This window comes from Lolium rigidum, chromosome 2, assembly GCF_022539505.1.
Source record: "Lolium rigidum isolate FL_2022 chromosome 2, APGP_CSIRO_Lrig_0.1, whole genome shotgun sequence".
Lineage (NCBI taxonomy): Eukaryota > Viridiplantae > Streptophyta > Magnoliopsida > Poales > Poaceae > Lolium > Lolium rigidum.
Window position 1 is genome coordinate 11,377,678 of NC_061509.1, and position 24,561 is coordinate 11,402,238.

A 24,561-nucleotide genomic window follows, 5' to 3' on the forward strand; every position below is an offset into this window, starting at 1 on the left:
GACAGCGACATGTGTATACAACTTGCGTGTAAGATCATAAACAACGAATATCTTCATGTATCAATAACATGTTCAGATCTGAGATCATGGCACTCGGGCCCTAGTCACAAGCATTAAGCATAACAAGTTGCAACAATATCATCAAAGTGACATCTACTGGATACTAGGCACTATGCCCTAACAATCTTATGACTATTACATGACCAATCTCATCCAATCCCTACCATCCCCTTCAGCCTACAGCGGGGGAATTACTCACACATGGATGGGGGAAACATGGCTGGTCGATGGAGAGGCGTTGGCGGTGATGGCGGTGAAGATCTCCTCCAATTCCCCGTCCCGGCGGAGTGCCGTAACGGAGACTTCTGGCTCCCGAGACGGAGTTTCACGATGTGGCGGCTCTCTGGAGGGTTTCTGGCGACTTCCACTTCTCCCCGTGCGTTTTTAGGTCGAACCCGATAAGTAGTCCGAAGGGGGGCGTCGGAGGCCAGCCGAGGGGGCCACACCACATGGCCGCGCGGGCCCCCCCTAGGCCGCGCCGCCCTATGGTGTGGGGCCCTCGGCCTCCACCTCTCTTGCCCTTCTGGCTCCGTCAATATTCTGGTAAAATAGGGCCTTCTCGCATAAATTCCGAGGATTTTCCCGAAAGTTGGATTTCTGCACAAAAACGAGACACCGAGAGCAGCTTCGCTGAAAACAGCGTTAGTCCGTGTTAGATGTATCCAAAATACACAAATTAGAGGCAAAACAATAGCAAAAGTGTTCGGAAAAGTAGATACGTTTTGGACGTATCAACTCCCCCTAAGCTTAGCTTATTGCTTGTCCTCAAGCAATTCAGCTTAACAACCGAGCGATAAAAGAACTTTCACGAACACATTTGCTCATATGATGTATATATTCTCATGCTATGGCTAATACTTAAGCAGTTCATAATAAGATACATGCAAATAAGATCATCCAACAGCTATGTCAATCATGGAGAGGTATCAACAATTAATAATAAGCACCATGAATCATGTATATAAGCAGGATTGCAATGTTCATAAGAGAATATGATAAAGTGGTATCTCGCTTGCCCGTATTTGATCGGCAAAACATAAATGCCGAGGCACCTCCGGAGTTCATAGAAAGACTAGAAGTAGTGATTGTCAAAGATAAAAGCATCAAAGTTATACCACAATCAATCATATTTTGAGACAAGCATATTATACTAAGAATGACAGCATGTGCTCTCAAGATAGTGCTCAAAGAAAGAATGAAGACACAACATAAAAGTAAAAGATTGACCCTTCGCAGAGGGAAGCAGTGGATTAACATGCGCTAGAGCTTTTTATTTGTAAAGCAGGAGTAAAATTATTTTGAGAGGTGTTTGTTGTTGTCAACGAATGGTAATGGGTACACTAACTACCTCATCAACCGGACTCACAAGAGCAGCTCCCATTTTATTTATTTTTGGTTGGCACTCCTTCCAACCTTTCTTTCACAAACCATGGCTAACCGAATCCTCGGGTGCCTGCCAACAATCACATACCATGAAGGAGTGCCTTTTTATTTAAGTTTTATTATGATGATGACACTCCCCCCAACCTTTGCTCACACAAGCCATGGCTAACCGAATCCTTCGGGTGCCGTCCAACAATCACAAACCATGGAGGAGTGTCTATTTAAGTTAATTAATTCGGGACTGGGAATCCCATTGCCAGCTCTTTTTGCAAAATTATTGGATAAGCGGATGTGCCACTAGTCCATATGAGAGTCCGTCAAAAGTAAATGACAAGGTTTTTTTTTGACCAACCACTGTGAAGCAACAGCCCCACAGCAAAACTTTATTCAAAGATAAAAAAGTCTTATGTACAAAAAACCCCAAGAGAGGGAAAAAGGAAGGAAAGAACCCTACCTAGGTAGAAAAAAACAGACTCTAAGGCAGAGTCCTAATCCACTCTAACAAAGTGTCCCTATGTTTGACTTTAATCCTATATCTTAACAAGTACATGTCATGTATAATACCAGCCTTCCACTTTGCAAAAGCAGGCTTCTCACTTCGAAAGATCTTCCCATTTCTAGCAATCCAAATGTGCCAACACGCCAAAGATGATCACTTCCATAAAAAATGGCTTTGCAAACTCCTTCCTAGCTCGATCCGAATGAACTGCACATCGTCACTGGCTGCCCAATCAATTTGGAGATAGTTCCAGATCCTCACACTGAAATTACACTCAAAAAAGAGATGAATCCTATCCTCATGCACATGCATAGGGCATAATTCACAGTGATAGACATTTGTGACATTCCAGTGTCGACGCTGCAGCAAGTCTCTGGTGTTTAAACGATCCACCAATAAAAGCCAAGCAAATACCTTAATTTTCATCATGCAACAAGACTGCCAAATCCACTTATATACCTTGGGGACCTTAATATGCTCATGAATATGAGAATAAAATTTAGCTGATGTGTAAGCACCTCCCCAACAGTAAGTCCACTCATCCTTATCACCAAAGGACTGGGTTTCTCTCCATCAAACTCTGCAGCTCTTGTAGTTCTATGAAAGCTGACTGAGACAAAGGAGTATAAAACAAATCTGCTATATGTTCCATATCATAAACTTCAGCAGCCATTATTTCCTTATTCACCACAAAAGAGAATAATCTTGGAAATTTGTCTTGAAGAGTAAGAGGGACACCATCAATTAGCCATTTATCTGACCAAAATAGAAAAGTATCTCCAGTACCCATCTTTATCCTTGCCACAGCTCTGAAATTATCTACCTGTCTGACCACATCCTTCCACCAGAATGATCCACATAGGTTCTCAGCATGAGGGATTTTACCATCATAGTGCTTTTCCCATATTAACTTTACCCAAGGCAAATCTCTTTTGTTATAGAATTTATCTAGAAATTTGATAAGCAAGGCTGCATTCTGTTTCTGGAAATTAACAATCCCCAAACCCCCTCTTATCTTTGGCTTACAAATCATCTCCCATGCTGCAAGAGATTGCTTTGGTTCACCTTCTCTATCTCTCCAAAGACACTGCCTCAAAATTCTATCCAACTGAACAGTAAGACCCACTGGCAATTGCAGAGAGCACAAGAAATGCAAGGGCATAGAAGCAAGAGCAGAATTAATCAGCTGTAATCTAGCCCCTTGAGAAAGAAAGCTAGAGCTGGCAGATAATTTCCTTTCCAGCCTACACACTAAGGGTGACAACTCAGTAATTGTAGGCTTCACAGTTCCCAATGGCAGACCCAGATAAGTGAAAGGCATTTTCCCAACCTGACAACCAAAAACCTCAGCTAACTGCTCCAAAATCTCCTCAGGCACATTTATAGGAACCATTTGGGACTTATCAAAATTTATTTTCAGTGCCGTGGACTGTGAGAATTTATTCAAAACCTCCTTCAAGGCCTGTAATTGATCTTTATCTGCTGGCAGGATTAAAAGTGTATCATCAGCATACTGGACTATTGGGAAATCCATATCATTAGTCTCAATTGGCCTACTTAATTTCCCAAGGTGCACTAACTCATTAACTGCTGACTGCAACAAATCTGATCCAAAGAGATAGAACAGGGGGAAAGCTAAACACCACATACTTCCTCATGAGCTATGAAACATTAACACAAATTGAGAAGCATTTTGAAAGTTTTAAAGGTAGCGCATGAGAATTTACTTGGAATGGTTTGAAATGCCATGCATAGGTATTTATGGTGGACACTTTGGAACAACTTGGTTTTCAGGTGTTTGGAAGCACGAGCGGCGTTCCCGCTCAGCACAAGTGAAGGCTAGCAAAAGACTAGGGAGCGACAAATCAAGAGAGCAGTAACTGTCATAATCATGCTTGCGGCAAAATAAATTAACTTAGGCATAAAAGTGATACGAGAACTCTGAAGCAATATAAATCATCCAGGCTTAATTGACTTTTTGTTCAGTCATATGCATGCGTGAGCATGTGCCAAGTCGATATAAATGAATTATTCAGAGGAGGATGCCACAATGTTATACTTACTTATGAATAAAACAATGCAAGCAAACATCCATGACATGCTACTCATATTAATAAATTGGAACTAAACATGAGAGATCATGAACTACTAGACTTTCTCAAATAACATATACCTCACATGAACCAACTAAGCATGCTCATATGGATGAGTATATGTACAAAAATGAAAGCAAATAGAGTTCATACCAGCCTCTCACCACAATCGATTGTCGTAGATCGTCATTATTGCCTTTTCACTTGTGTAGCTTGGATAATATGAAATGAAAACCACGCTCCAGCCACCGAAGACCATTGAACTCATGATGAACTTTACAAACCAAAGAAGAACAGCAAATATTTTTGGTGTTTTCGAATTAGAAACAAGAACAAAAGAAAACAAGCAAACAAAGCAAAATCTTTTTGGGTTTTCTCATAGCAAACCAACGATAGCAAATAAAGTAAACTAAGAGCAAGGAACCAAATAAACAAATGGTGAAGAGAAACAACAGAAATATTTTTGGTCTTTTTGTGTTTTAGGAAAGAAACAAAGCGAAAACAAAAGAATGCAAACTAACAGAAACACGTAAAAGCAGGATGACGAAATCTGCCAAATCCCGACAGCAGTACAGAAATCGAAATTAACAAAAATCTTCCATTGCTCAGACCAAAAAGTGTTCAACTAATGAAAGTTAGATAACAACCTGGGGAACATGCTCAAAAATTGGCAACTCAAAATAACGTTCTGGCTGTGCGTACGAATTTTTTTGGTAACAGCCCAGAATCTGTTTTTGGACAGCACTTCCCCAAATATCATCTCCCTCTCATTAGAAAACCACTCTAGAGACTAAACAAGTATGTACAAGTATCCAGCAACCATAATATGCAAAGAATGAGTGATGCCGGTATACCTCCCCCAAGCTTAGGCTTTTGGCCTAAGTGGAGTTCATTCCCAACGAGGGTCGGAGTTCCACGCCGGTGGATCATACATGGAGTGGTAATAGGGCCCCCGTGCGTAAGAATATCGTGGAGGTTCCACATGCCCATGATGTTGATATGAGGAGCTCGCTGCATCGGATGAAGAGTCGGGGTGCTCCTCGGCCTCCTCCACATCTTCCCTTGCACGACGGCTTTCCCTTTCTATGTATGCGTTTAGCTCATTTTCTCGTGATCGACCACCCGTTCCTCGGCATCAAGGTTAAACAAAGCAGAAGTGTGCAAGCGTACTAGTTTTTCAATTTTCTTGGTTATACTCCAATTTTTCTTATACAAAGTTATCCTATAATGCAGGTTGTTCAAATTAGATGCATCTGAAATAAATTCATGTTTAATCATGGAAACAACATCAAGCTTCTCTATAGAAAGCGGAATATCTAAATGGTGAGGTCCTACACCATGCATAGCTAATAAGCGAGAGGCGATAAGACCTCCACAAATTCCTCCTTTCTCACGGTTAGTAGCAAGTCTACAAGCTATTAAAGCACCCAAATTATAAGTCCTATCCTGTTGCAAAGCAACAGCTAAGAAAGCCAAATCTTGGACAGATAATTTACCTCCAGTCCTTCTCGCAAGAACGCACTTTGTAATGAAATAGGCAAAGTAGCGGATGGCTGGCTGTTGAATGCTACTAATCTTACCACTATCATTGGAGAAGCTCCTCCCATTACAAATCCTTGTATAAAGATTTGAGAGCTCCCGCGGTGTTCCCTTGATCTTCTCACAGGATCCCCACCGCGGCACTCTAATTGCTGTACAAAAATCACTGAAAGGCAAGTCGATAGTTTTGTTATAAATCTTGTACCGGACCATGGGGTTAGTTTGAGACCGGTGAAATTCGAAATCCTGCACAACCGACACCGTTAGTTTAGCATATTGGTGAGGTTCACCAACAGTAAAACCTTCCAATCCTGCATTGGAAATTAGTGTTTGAACGTCTTGCAGGATTCCTGCATTCCGCATAAAATCCGTGCATGGGTAATAAGAGGGGTATACTCCCTCTTCACGATGAACTCTCATGACTTGCTGTACCTCCAACTCTTCTTGGTTAAGTTGGTGCATACTCCCTTCCATTTTCTGAAATTTTTCAACAATCATTATAAAATTTGATTTCAAGGTATATAATTGAAGGGAACTACTATAGGAACTTGCTAGAGTACTAAACATGCATCAAAACTAATTTCTTCCACTTAGAACAAGCATGCAAGCTCACTAAACATGTTATCTACAGCAGCAAAATATTCAAGATATACTCAACCAAACAAAATTCTAATTGGACAATCAAAGGAGTCACATACCAAGGAGTAAATGTGCCAAATTTCAAACGAAATCTGGGCTGAGCAAGGAGATCGAAAAATCGCGAGTTCTTGAGCAGTAAACACGAGTGAGAGGAACTTGGTACGAGTTTTTTCGGGAGAGAGAAGATGCTCGGGAGGAAGAGATGATGTAGTGGGGCAAGGAGGGGCCCACACCACAGGGTGGCGCGCCCACCTCCTTGGCCGCGCCGGCTCGTGGTGTGGCACCTCCCGGTGCCCCACAGGTCATCCTCCGGTGCTCCCGGTGCCTCGTCGAAAAATAGGACCAACGGTGTAATTTTTGTAATTTTTAGAGAACTTCGAAAAATGCACATTTCTGGGTATTAAATTAATGATTACTGCGCAGGAAAATGATTTCCAAAATCTTAAACAACTAAAGCATATTGCAAAACAAAAGTGCTACAGCAAGTAAAATAAGTGGAGGGAGAAAGAAAGAAAGAAATGTTGTTTAGCTCTTTTATGCAATAAAATATACTTGTTAACAAGGTTGATCAAGTCTTGCTACCAAATAAATTTTATATGACATAAGAAGAAATAAACCTCAAATCAATCATGTTACCTTATATTGAATTGATATGGATCCAATCACAAGAGTTTGATATTCTTCTTTAGGCTCATATATAGGACAATCAATGGATCCCACTTTGATAGTTTTCACATTAAAAATTGTATTGACTCCACATACTTTATCAATCCTCTTGGGAAAATAGACAAGTGTGTTCCTTATCATCAACATTGAAAGTAACCATGCCTTTATTGCAATCAATAACAGCCCCCGCAGTATTAAGAAAGGGTCTTCCAAGAATAATGGACATATTATCATCGTCAGTGCATTTCCAACACAACAAAATCAGTTAATATCAAGCAATGCTGAGTAACTTGAACAGGAACATTTTCACATAAACCAACAGGAATAGCAGTAGATTTATCAGCCATTTGCAAAGATATATCAGTTGGTATCAACTTATCTAAATCAAGTCTCTTATAAAGAGAAAAAGGCATTACACTAACTCCCGCTCCCAAATCACATAGAGCAGTTCTAACATAATTATTCTTGATGGAACAAGGAATAGTAGGTATACCTGGGTCGCCCAACTTCTTTGGAATCTTACCATTGAAGGAGTAATTAGCGAGCATAGTAGAAATTTCCTCATTGGGGATTTTCCTTTTGTTAGTAACAATATCTTTCATATACTTTGAATAAGGAGGCAATTTAATAGCATCAGTCAAAGGGATTTGCAAAAATAAAGGTTTCATCCAATCACAAAATTTATTATAATGTTCCTCCTCCTTTGATTTTAGTTTCTTAGCAGGAAAAGGCATTTGCTTTTGAACCCAAGGTTCTCTTTCATTACCATGTTTCTCAGTAATAAAATCTTCTTTAGTGTACTTTTTATTTTTAGCATGCTTTTCAGGTTCTTTTTCAATTTCTTCTTTATCAGGAGTATCATTCTTATCATTATCTTCCTCATGTTCATTACCACTTTCAGCTTCAGCATCGAAATAGAAATACTATTAGGATCATTAACAGGTTCGGAGGATTCTACAACATTCTTATGTTTCTTTTTCTTTTTCTTAGATGGAGCACTAGTTTTAGTTAGTTGAGAATCTTGTTCAACTCTTTTGGGATGCCCTTCAGGATATAGAGGATCCCGGGTAGAAACACCACCTCTAGTTGTTACTTCATAAGCATGTTTTTCTTTAGAATTATTTCCCAACAAGTCATTTTGCACTTTAGTAAGTTGATCAATTTGAGTTTGAACCATTTGAAAATGTTTAACAAGTATCTTAACATCATTGGAGGTTCTCTCCACAATACCATGCAATTCACTAATAGCTCGAGAATTTTCCATTAAATGATTCTCTACTCTCATATTAAAGTTTTCTTGCTTAACAATATAATTATCAAACTCATCTAAGCATTGAGCAGGAGGTTTTGAATATGGAATATCTTCCCTAGTAAAGCGTTGAAGAGAGTGTACCTCAATCATGGATGAAGGGGGAGTTATCTCACATAAATCTTCTATAGGAGGTAAATTCTTCACATCTTCAGTGTTTAATACCCTTCTCTTTAAGAGACTTCTTGGCTTCCCTCATATCTTCATCATTTAATTTAATCATACCCCTCTTCTTCACTATCGGTGTCGGGGTTGGTTCAGTTGTAGACCAATCATCATGATTCCGGCCTATTTTAGCCAATAATTCTTCAGCGTCGTCTGGAGTTCTTTTCCCGAAAACACAACCAAGCACAACTATCCAGGTATGCCCTAGACTCAATAGTTAGTCCACTATAAAATATATCAAGTAAATCATGCTTTTCCAAATCATGGTCAGGCTGAGCTCTAATAAGAGAGCAAAATCTCGCCCAAGCCTCGTGCAATTTCTCTCCATCTTCCCGGTCAAAATTATAAATTCTCTCGCAAAGCAAGCATGTTGAGCACTAGCAGGAAAGTATTTCCGGAAGAAAACATCAAGCAATTCTTTTGGACTTTTAATAGAACCAGGAGGCAAATTATTATACCAAGTTTTAGCATCATCCTTTAATGAGAAAGGAAAAATTTTAGCGACAAAATAAGTACGCATCTTAATATCATCGTAAAACAAGCCACTAAGAGTAGATAACTCGATCATGTGTTCAACAGCACTTTCTTTTTCAGTACCACAAAAGGGTGTTTTCTCAACAATAGCTATATGAGATAGATCAAGAGAAAAATCATAATCTTTATCCCTAATGTTTATAGGAGATGTGACAAATTTAGGATCAGGAGATAGTTTATATCTAACAGCATGTTCTGCAAGCAACTTTTTAATTTTTCTTGCATCAGTAGTAGCATTGCATTTTTCAATAAAATCATCATCAAGCTCTACATAATCTTCATCAAGATCATCACTAGAATATTCATCAGACTCGTGTGAATTAACAGGTGTAGCAGCATTTTCATTAGGAGTTTCAGTATTTTCAATTTGTCTAGACTTAGCAATTGTAGCATCTAGAAAAGATCCTAACGAACCATCATTATCAAGCACAGCAGAAGCATCATCACAATTATGAGAGGAATTTTCAGATTCAGCAGAAGTACCAGCATTTGAAGCTTGTGGTGGTGAAACAAGTTTACTTATCACAGATGGTGAATCAAGAGCAGCAGAGGTACTAAGAGTTGTACCTTTTCTTGTAGTGGATGGTAATATGGCGATCTTAGTATCGCGAGGTTTACCCATGATGAAGAATGGCAGCGAACAATATCAATCCAAGTGAACTTCCAAATAAAGCTATGCTCCCCGGCAACGGCGCCAGAAAATAGTCTTGATGACCCACAAGTATGTTGGTGGAACCTCGCGCGGTGAAATCTAGGGGGTAGACCCCCCGAGGCACGCAGACGGCCGTTTTCGGGGGGGAACGACCGCCGGAGCACCGGAATGCCACCAAAACTTGCATGTGGACCTAGGATATGTGTGAAAGTGTGGTGGAAGGTGTGATTCACCAAATGGTGCAAGGCATAGCTCCCATGTGTGACCTTCCCCTCTTTCGGGCGATAACACTTGGAGGATTCCTCGACATGTAGGCTGAATTGTCCCGCTGCAGGTATACCGGACGCTATAATGTGCCAAATGGTGCCAAACCTTGCTTTCCATGTGTATATGGACTAACCAAAACCAAACCTATCAAAAAGTATGTTGGTGGAACCTCGCGCGGTGAAATCTAGGGGTAGACCCCCGAGGCACGCGAACGCCATTTTCGGGGGGGGACGACCGCCGGAGCACCGGAATGCCACCAAAACTTGCATGTGGACCTAGGATATGTGTGAAAGTGTGGTGGAAGGTGTGATTCACCAAATGGTGCAAGGCATATCTCCCATGTGTGACCTTCCCCTCTTTCGGGCGATAACACTTGGAAGATTCCTCAACTTGTAGGCTGAAGTGTCCCGCTGCGGGTATACCGGAGGCTATAATGTGCCAAATGGTGCCAAACCTTGCTTTCCATGTGTATATGGACTAACCAAAACCAAACCTATCAAAAAGTTGATGGGTTTCGTTGTATAGAAAACAAAAAAATTCCTACCGCAAAGCGAATAAAACCAACAGATCTAATCTATGGAACACCCAAGATCCAATCTACTAGATCTAAGCAACGAGATGGAGATGAGACTAACCCTCGAAGATTCCAAAGCCTACGAGATTAATCTCGTTGTTGGTGTAGACGATCGTCCCCGGTGCTACAATCCGCGAAGCACTTCCGTACTCTGGTCGCGCGTACGGTGTCGATGAAGCTCCTTCCTCTCCCGTTCCAGCCGGGCAGCGGAGGTGTGGTAGATCTCCTCCAACGTCCAGACGAAGACGACGGCGTGGTGGTGGTGGTGGAGGAAGAAAACTGCAGGGCTTCGCCTAAGCCCGGACAGCGTATGGTGGAGGGAGAGGCGGCCAGAGGAGGAGGCAATGGTGGGGGTGGTGTGGCCGGCCACCCCCTCCCCTCTTTATATAGGGGGCTGGCCGGCCAAGGTGGCCCCCCTTCCCATCTAGGGTTGGGGGGGCGGCGGCCAAGGGGGGAGAGGGGCTTTCCCAGGAAAACCCTAGGGGGTTGGCCGGCCTGGGCCTTGGGGGCCAAGTGCCCCTGGCCCATTAGGCCAGGGAGCATCCCCTCGGCCCACGGTGGGCCTCCTAGGTCGTGGGCCCCATGGTGGACCCTTCCGGAACCTTCTAGAACCTTCCAGTCAACACCGGAAAAATCCCGAACATTTCCGAAACCCAGAAATCAACTTCCCTTATATGAATCTTATTCTCCGGACTATTCCGGACCTCCTCGTGACATCCTGGATCACATCCGAGACTCCGAACAAACTTCGTCTCCATACCATATTCAAATCTACTTATGCGACATCGAACCTTAAGTGCGTCACCCTACGGTTCGCGAACTATGCAGACATGGCCGAGACTCCTCTCCGAGCAATAACCAATAGCGGGATCTGGAGATCCATAATGGCTCCCACATATTCAACGATGACTTAGTGATCGATTGAACCATTTTACATACGATGCCAATTCCCTTTGTCTCGCGATATTTTACTTGTCCGAGGTTTGATCATCGGTATCTCCATACCTTGTTCAACCTCGTTACCGACAAGTACTCTTTACTCGTACCGTGGTATGTGATCTCTTATGAACTATTCATATGTTTGCAAGCTAATCGATGACATTCCACCGAGAGGGCCCGGAGTATATCTATCTGTCATCAGGATGGACAAATCCCACTATTGATCCATATGCCTCAACTCACACTTTCCAAATACTTAATCCCACCTTTATTGTCACCCATTTACGTAATGACGTTTGATGTAATCAAAGTACCCTTTCGGTGTAAGTAATTTACATGATCTCATGGTCGAAGGATTAAGACAACTATGTATTGAAAGCTTATAGAAAATGAACTTAATGACTTGATCTTATGCTACGCTCATTTGGGTGTGTGTCCATTATATCATTCAACCAATGACATAACCTTGTTATTAATAACATCCAATGTTCATGATCACGAAACCATGATCATCTATTAATCAACAAGCTAGTTATACAAGAGGCTTACTAGGGACTCCTTGTTGTTTACATAACACACATGTATCAATGTTTCTGTTAATACAATTATAGCATGGTATATAAACATGTATCATAAACACAAAGATATTATAATAACCACTTTATTATTGCCTCTTGGGCATATCTCCAACAGTCTCCCACTTGCACTAGAGTCAATAATCTAGATTACATTGTAAGGTACCTAACACCCATGGCATTCTGGTGTTGGTCATGTGTCGAGGGTGCTCCTCGGCAATTCCCTCCGATAGGGGCTTAGGGTTGATGGAATCCTGCAAGCTGACACGAGACATCGGTACACAGACAAGCGGGGAGAGCGATTTACCCAGGTTCGGGGCCCTCGATGAGGTAAAACCCTTACGTCCTGCCTGTCTGTTCTTGATTATGAAGACAATGGGTTACAATGGGGTGCCGAATAGTTCGTCTGAGATCTCGTCGAGATGGCTAAATACTAGGGTAACCTAGGCCTAAGCTTTTGTTGGCTAAGTTTTCTAAGATTGATTGTCTGTCCTCGACTGCACCCCTCCTGGCCTTTATATAGGAGGCCAGGTCTCGAGAGATCTAATCAAGTACGAGTAGGTTTACAGTAGATCTATTTCTAATCTTTCCTTGTTCGACTTCTTCCGTGTCTTGTACTTCAAGTAATCCTCCGCCGCACCGTCCTAGTGGCCCATCTTGCCATCGGGTACCTTCATGGGCCTCTATCTGGACCGTATAGGGTAGTGCAATATTGGTTACCCGGAGGGTAATGCCCACGTCAGTAGCCCCCGAGTGTCTAGCCGAACATAGTTCGGGTAGAGATCGAAGCATGTCTTCTTCCGAAGCTCTTCTCCTTGATTATTCTTGCTTTTCTTCTCGTCCGTACTATTCTCTTTATCGGGTGCGCGTCGCTTCCCGATGGGAGTAGCCCCCGAGTCTAGGTACGGATGACTGCAATCCGTGCGTCGACTCAAGTTGTACCACTCGAACATCTTCTGCCAAAGTTTTTCCTGCAAGTCTTTGTAGGTCATCCGATATATTTTCCTTATGCAAGGGATAATGAATAACGTGCCCAACTTTTGTTGGTTAACCGCCGAAGGCAAAACAACGTTATCCTGCACAGAATCAAGTCCCCGGGCATGATCCTGGAGTGCGAAAAAAGTTCTGTCGGGTGCGCATCAGCGCTCCCGACGGGAGTAGCCCCCGAGTCTAGGCACGGGCGCTTCTGCCTGGGCGCAAACTTCAGTTAAACTTTTCCTTCGAGTCCTCATTCTGTCGGGTGCGCGTCCAGCGCTCCCGATGGGAGTAGCCTCCGAGTCTGAGTGCAGATCCTTGCGATCTGCGCTTAAACTCAAATTGACCATCCGATAACTTTTTATTCTTTCGTATGCAATAATTCCACATGATGTCATTGATGATGTTTTTCTGACACCTTAATTCTGACTGATAAGACGCAACCCGCCGGCCCTTTCTCCGAGCAATTCCTACTCCTCTTACACAGTTACCGAGGCACCTTCTTGATTTCTGCAACCATTAACTGAAGAACAAGGTCCACTAGCAGTACGAGGCCTTCCTTAAGTTTTCCAAAGGATAGAAATCCCTAATCTTCTCCTTCACTCGTTACAACATCCTTTCCTCGTTCTTCCGCTTCTCCCTTTCGCAACTGCTGCGCCGCCACCACTGCTTTCCAGTTTCTCCTAGATCTCGTGATGGTGAAAAAGAAGAACCCTAGCGCCGCCGCCAGCTCCACGAGCGGTGGCACCGCCGCCAAATCTTCCTCGATTTTTCCGAAGGAGGGCGCCCCAAACGCTCCTCCCCCAGCTCCGGCGCCGCCGGCGCCACCAGGCTCAGTAGCCAGACCCGGGGATTGGATAGCATCGACCGTCACCAAGCGTGACGAGAAAAGATCCCGAAGTCTGGGATTGATCTCCTCCGACGAGGGGAATGTAATCTTTCCAGGTGCGATTTCTCGACCTAATCCCCCTGCTGGCTTTTCCGTGATGTTCTTGTCGTTCTTGTACCGGGGTCTTTCGCTTCCCGTTCACGAATTCCTCCTCCATCTCTTGCGAACTTACGAGATCCAACTATGGCAACTTACTCCCAACTCCATCCTCCACGTTGCTGTGTTTATCACTCTTTGCGAAGCATATCTGGCTCATTTTGGGTTGTGGAAAAAGATCTTTTATGTGAAGAGATACAGCAGCAGTAATGGATCCTTTGTCACCGGAGGAGTGGGATTTCTAGCTCGTTCGGATATGAATTACTTCAATTTTCCAATGAGGGAGTCCGTGCAAGGGTGGAGATTGAAGTGGTTTTACGTCAAGGACACCTCGTCACCCGAATCTCAGCTTCCTTGCTTTGTCGATGTCCTTGAAGCCAAGCCTAAGAATTCCTGGAAGAATATTCTATCTCCCGATGAAAAAGTAGCAATCGATGAATTATTTGACAGATTTCTTCGGATCAAGGAAGCCGATGGCCAAACCATGGTCTGCACAGAGGTAGCGGCAGTGTTCCTGAAACATCGAGTCCAACCAGTCATGGCCAGAGTTCGCCCAATGTGGTTGTACTCAGGTCCGAAAGATGAGACCAGAATTAACGCTGCCGAATTGTCGGAAAAGGAACTACTCGATGAAGTCCGTCGCCTCACTTTCTTTAGCCAAGAAGACTTGATCCCATTGGTGTCTTCGTATACTCCTTTTGATGCCGAACATCCACCGCCAGAGGTAACTTCCCTTCTCAAATTCTTATCATGCTACTATTTACTTAGTCATCATAATTACTGTTGTTCTCATCTGCCTTTCCTTTGACAGACTCTTGTAGCTTCCGGGGACTTGCATAATTCGCCAAACGATATTTCTGAGGGAAGAGGCTCTTCAGAGCCTGTTGATTCCACACTGTCGATGATCCGATAGACTCAGAAACCGTTTATACCAGTCTCCCTCCATCAGCCGATAATACTTGCAACACAGAGGGATCAGTGCGTGATGATGACGCTGATCATGATGCCTTTGTTAATGCAGCAGCGGAGGAAACCAGGGCTCCGCTCAAGAAGAGATCAATCGGCGGCTTTGCCGATGAAGATGATCTTCTTGACATGTAAGCGTTTTACTATATTCTGCTCCTTTGTTTTCTCGCATTTTCCTTATAACTTTGTTTGATCAAATCCTTCTCGTAGTGACGAATCTTTCGTTAAACCTCCGCCTAAGAGGGTCAGATCCGATGCTGCTTCTCCGGCTGCCGCAGCTTCCGAAGCTTCGGTTCCTAAAGCAGCTCCCACAGTTCAAGCATCGACTGCTTCCTCCCTTTCCAAAGGGAAAGATGCTCCTGCTTCCGCCACAGCTCCTCCTTCTGTAAGTCCTTCTCGAATGTAACATGAATCTTTTGGAGTGTGTTTTGCCTAATGATTGTTGTAAAACATTCCTTTTCTTTAAGGATCTGAGAGGTGTGATATCCTCTCTAGAGGCCTTCGCCTCTCAATTTACTTCTCTGAAGGCAGACAAAGTTCGACTGCAGGAGGAAGCTAATTCTACTTCTTCAAAGTTAGATGGCGCCATCAAAAAGGCTGCCATAGCTCGCCAGGAGGTCGACTCCCTAAAAGAGGAGCCGAACAAGCTGAAAGAGAGGCTGAAGGAGGAGGAAGCTCGGTCAGCAGAAAAGGATGAACTCCTTCATCAGTCTGCTTTGGCTTTGCTTGGTAAGCTCTTTCATACATCTCTTGTTGATTATTATTCCTATGAATCCATTTCTTTATCAATGATTTTCTCCAATTCGCTTTCTTGCAGAGGCCGCCGCATCCCCGCTATCGCCTTGGACAAAGTTCCAAATAACTCCCCGGCAAATGGTGTGTCAATGGCTCTCGCCTCCCACCAGCCTTACCCGGGAGCTTCTTAACAAGGGAAAGGGTGCCTTGGCGCGGATGCATTCGATGATTTTCCCCAAGGTCAAGCAGAGAAGACTCGGGGCAACCGATTGATGCCTTCGCGGTTGACACCAAGGAAACTATTGAGGTATTCAAGCGTACCTCACGTACCTATGGTGCCCTCCTTGCCTTCCAACTTATGATGGGTTACGGCTTTAAGGCCGACATTGAAGAAATGACTAAGGAGCCGCCGAAAGAAAAAGATGGGCGATCTCGTTGACTTAAGCGCTTTGACGATTGTTCCGCCCGTACTTGTGCTCGCCAGCCTCCTTGAACTAGTTTCGTCGAAAAGACATCGGCCGGCCCCGACCTATCTACTCGGACCCAAGCTCCTTGATTGTTGTAACAATTTTATCCTCGGGCTGATGTGAAACATTATTCTGTTGCAAAACCTTATGTTTGTAATGAACTTCGTGCTGGCAATGTTGCTGGCATACCTTTATCATAACTTCTTTTACTTGCACTTCTCCTGATAGGAATTACTTGTACTTCTCCCGATGGGAGTTGTGTTGGATGCTCAATTTGACCATATCCGTCACCCTTTTTAACGCTGTTTCCTGCAGGTTTTCCCGGTGCCTTCGTTTGTCGACGACTCTTCGGGCGTTCTTCCCGAAGGTGATCGGATCCAGCGGATGAAGGATCGGATCGCCCGTATGGAAAAGGATCTGCGCAAGCACTTACGCCTTAGTCGCTATTGTCAATAAGAAGAGTGAAATTGCAGCCGACGTGGAGCGATACGCTCTTACTGAGCTGCATAAACCTACCGAGAGTTTGAACTGTAAGTTCCTTGATCCCTGCGCCATTTTGACGACAACGCCTTATCTGATCCTTTACTTATTACTTTGCCAGTCATAGCTCTAAACCGTGCGGAAGAAAACAAACGGATTTACGAGCGTGTGCATGCGTTGACCCAGATGTCCTCAGCCGAAGAGATTTTCTGGCGGGAGCACTCGAAGGCTTCGGCTGTCGCGCAATTTCAGGATCGGGTTCAGCAGGTCCACCACTTCTTTGACAAGTGCTACAAGGCTATGAGGGTGGTTTGGAAAACGATGTTTCCTTTGAACGTAGTTCCCCCCACGCTCCTTGCATTGATGTCTGAGTTCGGTAATGCCAAGAAGATCCGAGACTTGGTGCACGCGCAAGTTTTTGCAGGGGCCAGGTTTACACTTGCCCTTGTACTTGCTCGTTATCCCTCAGGCAGTTTGGCCGTCGATTGCCAACGCGACCGGAGACTTGGAGGCACCGTATCCGAAGGTATTGTTGCCTCGCCAATATAATTGTTGACAGACTTGAAGAAGACTCAAAGGTACCTGAAGAAAAAGGAACTCCGCAGAGGTAATTTCGTGATTTAATGTTTGTTTTGTAAGTAGATAATTTGGCTACTTTATCCAAGTGTTTGGATTATGTAATGATGCCTTTTCATTCGGTAGATACATGCATATGTATTTTTACCGTGCTAATGCCGTTGGCAAGTTTTGACCGAGCGAATCCGAGTTGCTCGTTTAAATGTATGTGTATTGGTTGGTTAGCAAATCTTTTGAGTGATCAGCTTCGTGTTGCAGGTTTTGCTAAACCCGTTGTATGCGCAACTTTGCTTTCAACCGTTTTATGTTTCGACAGCACTCCCGAATATTTCGGGTGTAGTGGTTCTGCCGATGAGCCCGTTGTTCCTTGATATTTCCATAAGTAAAATATCGAACGTGGGTTGTGTTTACATGTATTTCCGAACTCTTGCTATTTACGGCACTCGTAGAGGTATCTATAGCAGAGGGGAAGGTAAATGTCTTTTAGCACTCGAAGAGGCTTATTTGGAGCACGATCTTTTGCCTCGTACTATGTTTGCATAGTGATGGGGCTTAGAAGTTTGTGATCACTGCAATGCTTTAACAAAGAATGGAAGCTTAAGTTCTTATTAATAAGGTAAGCACGAGGCTAGAGGGCGAAAAAAGGAAGACCCTGTATAAAATAAGGGGAAAAAGGCTGATAAATTTCTTAAGAGAGTGGATTTGGTGACCGGGTGTATACGTGAGCACGCGGTATTTACCGTTGGATCTGCTTTAAGATACTAGCCTCACAAACGGAGACAAACGGCGTCAAACGTGCAGGTTCTAATCCCTCTCTCTTCTTCCTTTTCCCACAAGCGAAACAGTGCCCTCATCTTCGACATCCCACAAGCGAAACGTGCAGGCTCAATTTGGGTCGCAGTGGCCGCCTCCATGAGCCTCGTTCGCTCGAGAAGATTTTCGATTCTCGGAGAGCGCCACCCGCCCCGCCATGTGAAGGTCAGGGATTGTTAGAAATCTGACCAAATTAAGCAGCATGTGTTCGGCCGCCATTAAGCTGCTGCGTGCTCGACGCGGCCGCCATGCTAGCAACGCGCTCGGAAGCCCGGCGAATGCTACGGGAGCGTTCGGCCGAGGCGTTCGCTGCGGCCGCGGCTGAGGAGGTCGGGGCGAGGCTCTACGTCGCCGATTTCTTCGCGCGCGCCTTCGCCCTCGCGGGTGATGTCGAGGTGAGGACCAAGTGTTCACATTGTGCAAGTCAGATTCTCGCTCTAAGGTCGGAGAATTTGGGGGTGCAGCTTCATTGCTTCGGTTCAGTATAGAAGCGTGCTGCGGCATGTGTGATTTGGTTGCAGTTTCAGGGTTCGATTTGCGGTGCAGTTTCAGTGCTTGGTTTCAGTAAAGAAGAGTCCTGCCGCGTGTGTGAGTGGTGATGCAGCTTCAGCCCTTCGGTTTAGTACAAGTAGTGTCCTGTGGCTGCGGCATGTGTGAATTGGGATGCGGTTTCTCGGTTATATTTGTGATGCAGTTTCAGTGCTTCTGTTCAGTATAGAGAAGCCATCACAGATCATTTATCAATCATGAAGTGTTTATTATTATTTTTTCTTGAGATTTCAGAGTGGCATCTTAGCTCCTTGGATGAGTCGATGGTAAACGGCTATGTTTCGTGTTGTTCTCTGTCGGTTTTAGTGATGCAGTTTCAGTGCTTCTGTTCAGTATAGAGAAACCATCACAGAGCATTTATCAATCATGATGTGTTCATTATTATTATTATTTCTTGAGAGTTCAGAGTGACATCTTAGCTCCTTGGATGAGTCGATGGCAAACGCGTATGTTTAGTGTTGTTCTCTGTCTCTTCACTAATCCATTTTACATTGCAATGCACAGTAGCTTCTAAACTTAATTTAGACTGGAATTTATTCTGTTCATTGGATAAACTGAGGCCATCTTATAAGTATTATTATTTTACTCTGAAATGAAACTGGTCATGTTGTACTTTGACATGAAAAAAACTGATGACTTAATTCTGGTAGAAATAATGCTTGAAATAACTTTCCTAGGAGATAGTAATTTCATGCTGCCTTACTCTTAATCTTGAACATTTCAATATCCCAAGAGTAGTTAAACGTTGAACTGAAACCTACCAACTGATTCGAATGGAAAAGCATTCCTCTTAGCACATACTTGAACGAAGTGATGACAGGTGTTTGATGACCGTGTGCTACTTACACTGGATACTGTTTCATGAAGTCTATTTGTGACTGTGTTACATTTATCATGTTAATACGATCAGCTCAGTCAGGTTATCAACTTTTCTTTGCTGGAGTACATTCTGTTGCTTGAACTGTAACTATCTTTTACAAACCCCTGATTATACTGTTACTCTCAGCATCTCATATGTTATACTCCGTATTTCTTAATTCTTACTCCTTTATGTACTTTTAGGCTTTTGCAAATGCTCTTGTTCACAATCATTCCAGCACCTTGGACTCCACTAATCCAATTCTGAAGAAGAGCAAGATCAATGATATAAGAGGACTCCAAAACTTGGCCAAGTCATTATCTGGACAGCGTTCTGGTTAGTTCTGTAATGCCATGGAAAGTGTAAATTACATGTTAAGAAGCTGATCCTGCTTTGATTGGAGAAATGAATTACATAGGAAGCGTGACTACACGTTTATTCATTGTAGTAACATAATCTGACTACCTGTGGTTTATTTGTTTCAAGTTAGGACATTGAGTCTTCTATTTGATATTTGAAACTTGGGAATTCCAAATTTCAATACTGATGCTTGTGCTTTGACAGTTCAGGCACAATCTGCTGAATACACAAATTTCCACCGCGAGCCTTATTTCACGAGCGTGGCCATGATTTTTCAATTCTTCAGCTGTCTAGTGCCTTGATGCCATCGAGGCCTCGACCATCTCTAGCACGAGCGGAATCGAGCAGGCCTGCTGCTGGAATTAGAGAGCAGCGTGCCAAACAGAGCTCGGGAGATAATGGCGGCGCTCCAGATCGAGCCGGCCGGAGTCGGAGCAGAGCGGCCGCATATCCCAACGCCACGCCCCTACCTCGCCGGCCCAATCGAGTCAAGGCCGCTCGATCTGATGCAGGCGCTAGGAGATGGTCGAGGGAGCGGACGATCCATGCCTCTCTCTCCCAGGACCGTCCTGCGACGCCGCCCCCTGTGGCCTTGTCTCGGCCCGACGAAATCAACAGCTAGCACAGCCCGGACGATACCCGCGACGGCGGCTGCTCGCGGGGAAGCCACCTCGTTCCTCTGTGTGCCCGGCATCACGCTCAGCCGGCGAGGCGCCGTCCGCGCGTGTGGGGACCAGCAAATCACGGAGCCTGATTTGGACGTGCTTCCACGATGCAGAGTAACATGGCGTCCATCTCCAGCGCTAGAGATCCGATCGAGAAGGCCACGGTTCCCTCGACGATGCTCCGGAGCTCGCTGGGGCGGCTATGGGGCTGCGACGGTCGATCGGGATGGGGAGGATCAGAGCAGGTGGAGGGGAGGAGTGGGTGGGTGGGGGCCTGTTCACAGAGACAGTGTCGTGGTCAGACATGAGCGGGACAAGGCCAACCTGTTATTAAACGTCGTTAGACACGTGTTGGACAGCAACCGCGTGCTCACGTATACACCCGGTTACCAGGTTTCTTTTGAATTTCTTAATCAAGGAAGGGGTTCTTCTTTTCTCCTGGCTTCTTCACCACGTTAGTGGTAGCTGCAGCGTTGTGCAGCGTTGTTTGTTTCATCAGGGGTTTGAGCAGTGGTTGCCAGCGTCTTGCTGTCTTCTATGCCTTCTGTGCCATCAACTGTCGGAGCCTTTGCTGCCGAAGCTTTTGTTGCCGAAGCTCCTGCTGCCGAGGCTTTTGCTGCCGAAGCTTTAAGGGCAAGGTCGGCTGGCTTCTTTTTGCTTTCCATGTCGTGCTTCTCTTCCTTGATTTCGCGCAACAACAGCTTGGGTGGAGGCTTAGTAATTTCTTGTTTGATCCCAAACTTCGCAGCAATCTTCTGAAAATCGCGATCACAACTGTCTGAGCGTGAAAAGCTTCCATGGACTGTGATGTTTGTCCCCTTTGTTTCCAGGCATTTTCAGCTTGAGGTATGCATAGTGTGGCACGACCATGAACTTGGCATAAGCTGGTCTTCCGAGTATAGCGTGATACTGTGACTCCCAGTTCACTACTTCAAACTCGATCTTTTCCTTCCTGAAATTGTCGGATCTGCCGATGACGACATTCAGGTAAATTCTGCCAAGAGAGTAACCTCGGTTCAGCTTGGAAGAATCCCATGGAAGCAGGTGTTCTGTCTCCTCCCAGCATTCCCATAGTGATCCCCATACTCTTGATTGTGTCGACGAAAATCAGGTTTAACCCGCTCCCACCATCCATAAAGACTTTGCTCATCTTGAATCCCCCTATCTGTGCCTCAACTACCAGGGCAGCGTGTCCCGGTTTTGGTATGGTCATCGGGTGGTCTGCTCGACTGAACGTAATGTTCTGAGAGGACCACTCGACATACTCAGGGATATTTGCCATGATGCTTTCGGCCAGATTGATTTCTCGGGTGAGCTTCTTCATCTCTCTTCTCGAGACACCTGTCCTGTGGATCATACTCATCTGCCCACGTGGTGGTGGCAACGCCTCGTTGGGTTGATGAGGTTGGGCCTGCTGGACTTGGTGCTGTGGTGGAGGTGGGGGTGGAGGTGGTAACGGTTGCTGTCCTGACTGCTGGATGAGTTTATGCATGTCAAGGAACTGTCGATAATCCCTGAGAAGGTGACTTGACTTCGTTTTGCCGTCCTTGGAGTCGACATACGAGTGCAAGTAACAGGGGGCGTTGATCTGCTCAGCATAGGGTAGCTCAGGAGTCCTCTGCTGCCGTGGTTTATAATTGCCACGGTTTCCGCAGTTGTTCCGATTGCCATCCCGTCGATCGTCTCTTCTTTCATCATACCGATCGTCATGTCGATCGGAGTATCCTGCAGCTACCAGATTGTTATCGTCATAGTTGCGATTTTTCCTCCTCTTGTGCCGATCCCTTCGGCTGCCCGAGTCATGATTCGGCTGGTCGTCATCTTCGTCATCGCTGCGCTGCCGCGGTCTTCGCACGTTGTCCTTGCCATCAGCCCAGCTGTTGGCAATTTCCATTAGCTTGGTAATGGTTTTCGGCTTTTTGCGTCTGAGTTCTTCTATGTAACTTTCACGTCGGACGCCATCGCTGAAAGCGTCGATTGCTCTGTCTACAGATACATCTTCGGCAGCGTTCAAGAGTTTGGTGAATCTCCCTATGTATGAGCGCATCGACTCCTTCTGCTTCTGCTGGCAGTTGCGTAATTCCTCAATCCCGACGGGTCTCTTGTATGTTGCCTGGAAATTAGCAACAAAGGCGTCCACTAGGTCGTCCCATGATTTGATGGAACCCTTCGGCAGCCCCCTCAACCAGGCTCGCGCTGAGTCCTTTAAGTAGAGCCGCAAGCACCGCATTGCTGCTATCTCGGTTCCCTTTATGCAGGATCACAGTCTGTAGTAATCATCTATCCAAGATCTTGGTTCCCGCTGCCCATCATACTTGGCAGCGTCGGTGGGAGTAGGCTTGAACTTTTTGGGTGGCATCGTCTCGCGGATTTTGTAACTCAAACAATCGGCTCCCTTAGTTCGCCATCGTACTCCTGATCCTCATCTGAGGAATCACTGTCGTCGTCCTTTCTGGCGGCGCGTCGTCGCCTTGCTTTATCAATCCGGCTCTGGGTGATTTCATCCCGAGCATCTCTCGCACGATGTTTTGAACCGCTGGCCTGCGCCGTGGTTTTCTCCTTCTGCGGAACTAGATTATTTCCCAATATCGCGAGACTTTCTAGGGCACCACGGTGAGCTTGTGCCATGGATCCTTCGGGGCGCTGGTTGATGAGGTATGCAGCGAGGTTAGCTGTTGCTCCCGCAACGTTCTTCGGCCGTGGCATGCCCGCGGTGTCCGTGGTCATGAAGGACTTGGTTAGATTCGACGTTATTTCTCTGGCGTCGTCTTCTGAGAGCCTGGACAGTCTTGACCGATGTTTTCTTGCCCCGAGAGTACTTCGAGAAGCGCTTCCTTGTGAATCTCTCCGTCGCTCACTAGATCGTTCTGCCGCAGATAGACGTCTCTCGAGGGTAGCTTGCTCTCTTGACAGGTGCTCCCAGTTTTTCTCTAGTATAGAACGGTATGCGTTTAGGGTTCCAACCGAGGTTCCTGCGGGGAGCGGGGTGTTGTTAAGTATGGCTGCCCTGGCCGCCGCCCACTCCTCGTCCGCGATGGTGTAGTCGCTATCGCGATTGCTGGCGCTATTTTCGAAGCTTGCTCTCCTGCTAGAACGAGGCATGCGGTCTCCGTCTCCCCCGTGCCTTGTATTTCCTGTGTTGTTGGCGACGTAGACCTGATGATGCGCTGTTCTTCGGGTGGCTCTTCGAGCAATGCTGCCGACACTGTCTTCTCCCGACGAGTATCGGGCATTGCAGATGAACGGTGTGTCGCTTGACCCCAAGCCGTGCCTGGCGTCGCAGTTCGAGCAATAGTAGGAGGTTAATTCCGAGGATGTTGGTTCGTCGGATCCTACTGACATTGAGGACGCTGAACGGGGAGTCGAAGGCGCGGGCGAACTCATCGATTCTGTCAGGCCAGCCAACAAATCGAGTGATGATGATGCGCTAGGACTCGTTGATCCAGAGGTAGGCGATTCCAGTAGCTGAAGAATTCCCTCCGCGTTGACGTTGTAGTGGACGCTGCCGATGGTCATCTCCATGTTTCCTTGTAGATCCGAGAAGTTTGAGCGAGAAGAATCGCTATGCGGAGTGAATTCGTAGGAGCCGAATCGAACCGGACCTCCCAGAGTTGGTGATGGCGGTGCCGATGAAGATGTCGATGACATGATCGGATCTGCCGATGACTGATCTTGCGCCAGCAGGGTTCCCACAGACGGCGCCAATTGTCGAGGGTGCTCCTCGGCAATGCCCTCCGATAGGGGCTTAGGGTTGATGGAATCCTGCAAGCTGACACGAGACATCGGTTCACAGACAAGCGGGGAGAGCGATTTACCTAGGTTCGGGGCCCTCGATGAGGTAAAACCCTTACGTCCTGCCTGTCTGTTCTTGATTATGAAGACAATGGGTTACAATGGGGTGCCGAATAGTTCGGCTGAGATCTCGTCGAGATGGCAAAATACTAGGGTAACCTAGGCCTAAGCTTTTGTTGGCTAAGTTTTCTAAGATTGATTGTCTGTCCTCGACTGCCCCCCTCCTGGCCTTTATATAGGAGGCCAGGTCTCGAGAGATCTAATCGAGTACGAGTAGGTTTACAGTAGATCTATTTCTAATATTTCCTTGTTCGGCTTCTTCTGTGTCTTGTACTTCAAGTAATCCTCCGCCGCACCGTCCTAGTGGCCCATCTTGCCATCGGGTACCTTCATGGGCCTCTATCTGGACCGTATAGGGTAGTGCAATATTGGTTACCCGGAGGGT

The 24,561-nt window shown here is 45.4% G+C and overlaps 1 protein-coding gene across 1 annotated transcript; it reads left to right on the top strand.

Moving 5' to 3' along the window:
• Positions 1–18,164: 18,164 nt before the first annotated feature.
• On the top strand, positions 18,165–19,961 carry LOC124689219. The gene is made up of 3 exons (XM_047222774.1): positions 18,165–18,286; positions 19,503–19,635; positions 19,864–19,961. The coding sequence occupies exons 1-3, from the start codon at positions 18,170–18,172 to the stop codon at positions 19,959–19,961; spliced, it is 348 nt and encodes a 115-aa protein (XP_047078730.1). The 5' UTR covers positions 18,165–18,169.
• Positions 19,962–24,561: the final 4,600 nt, after the last annotated feature.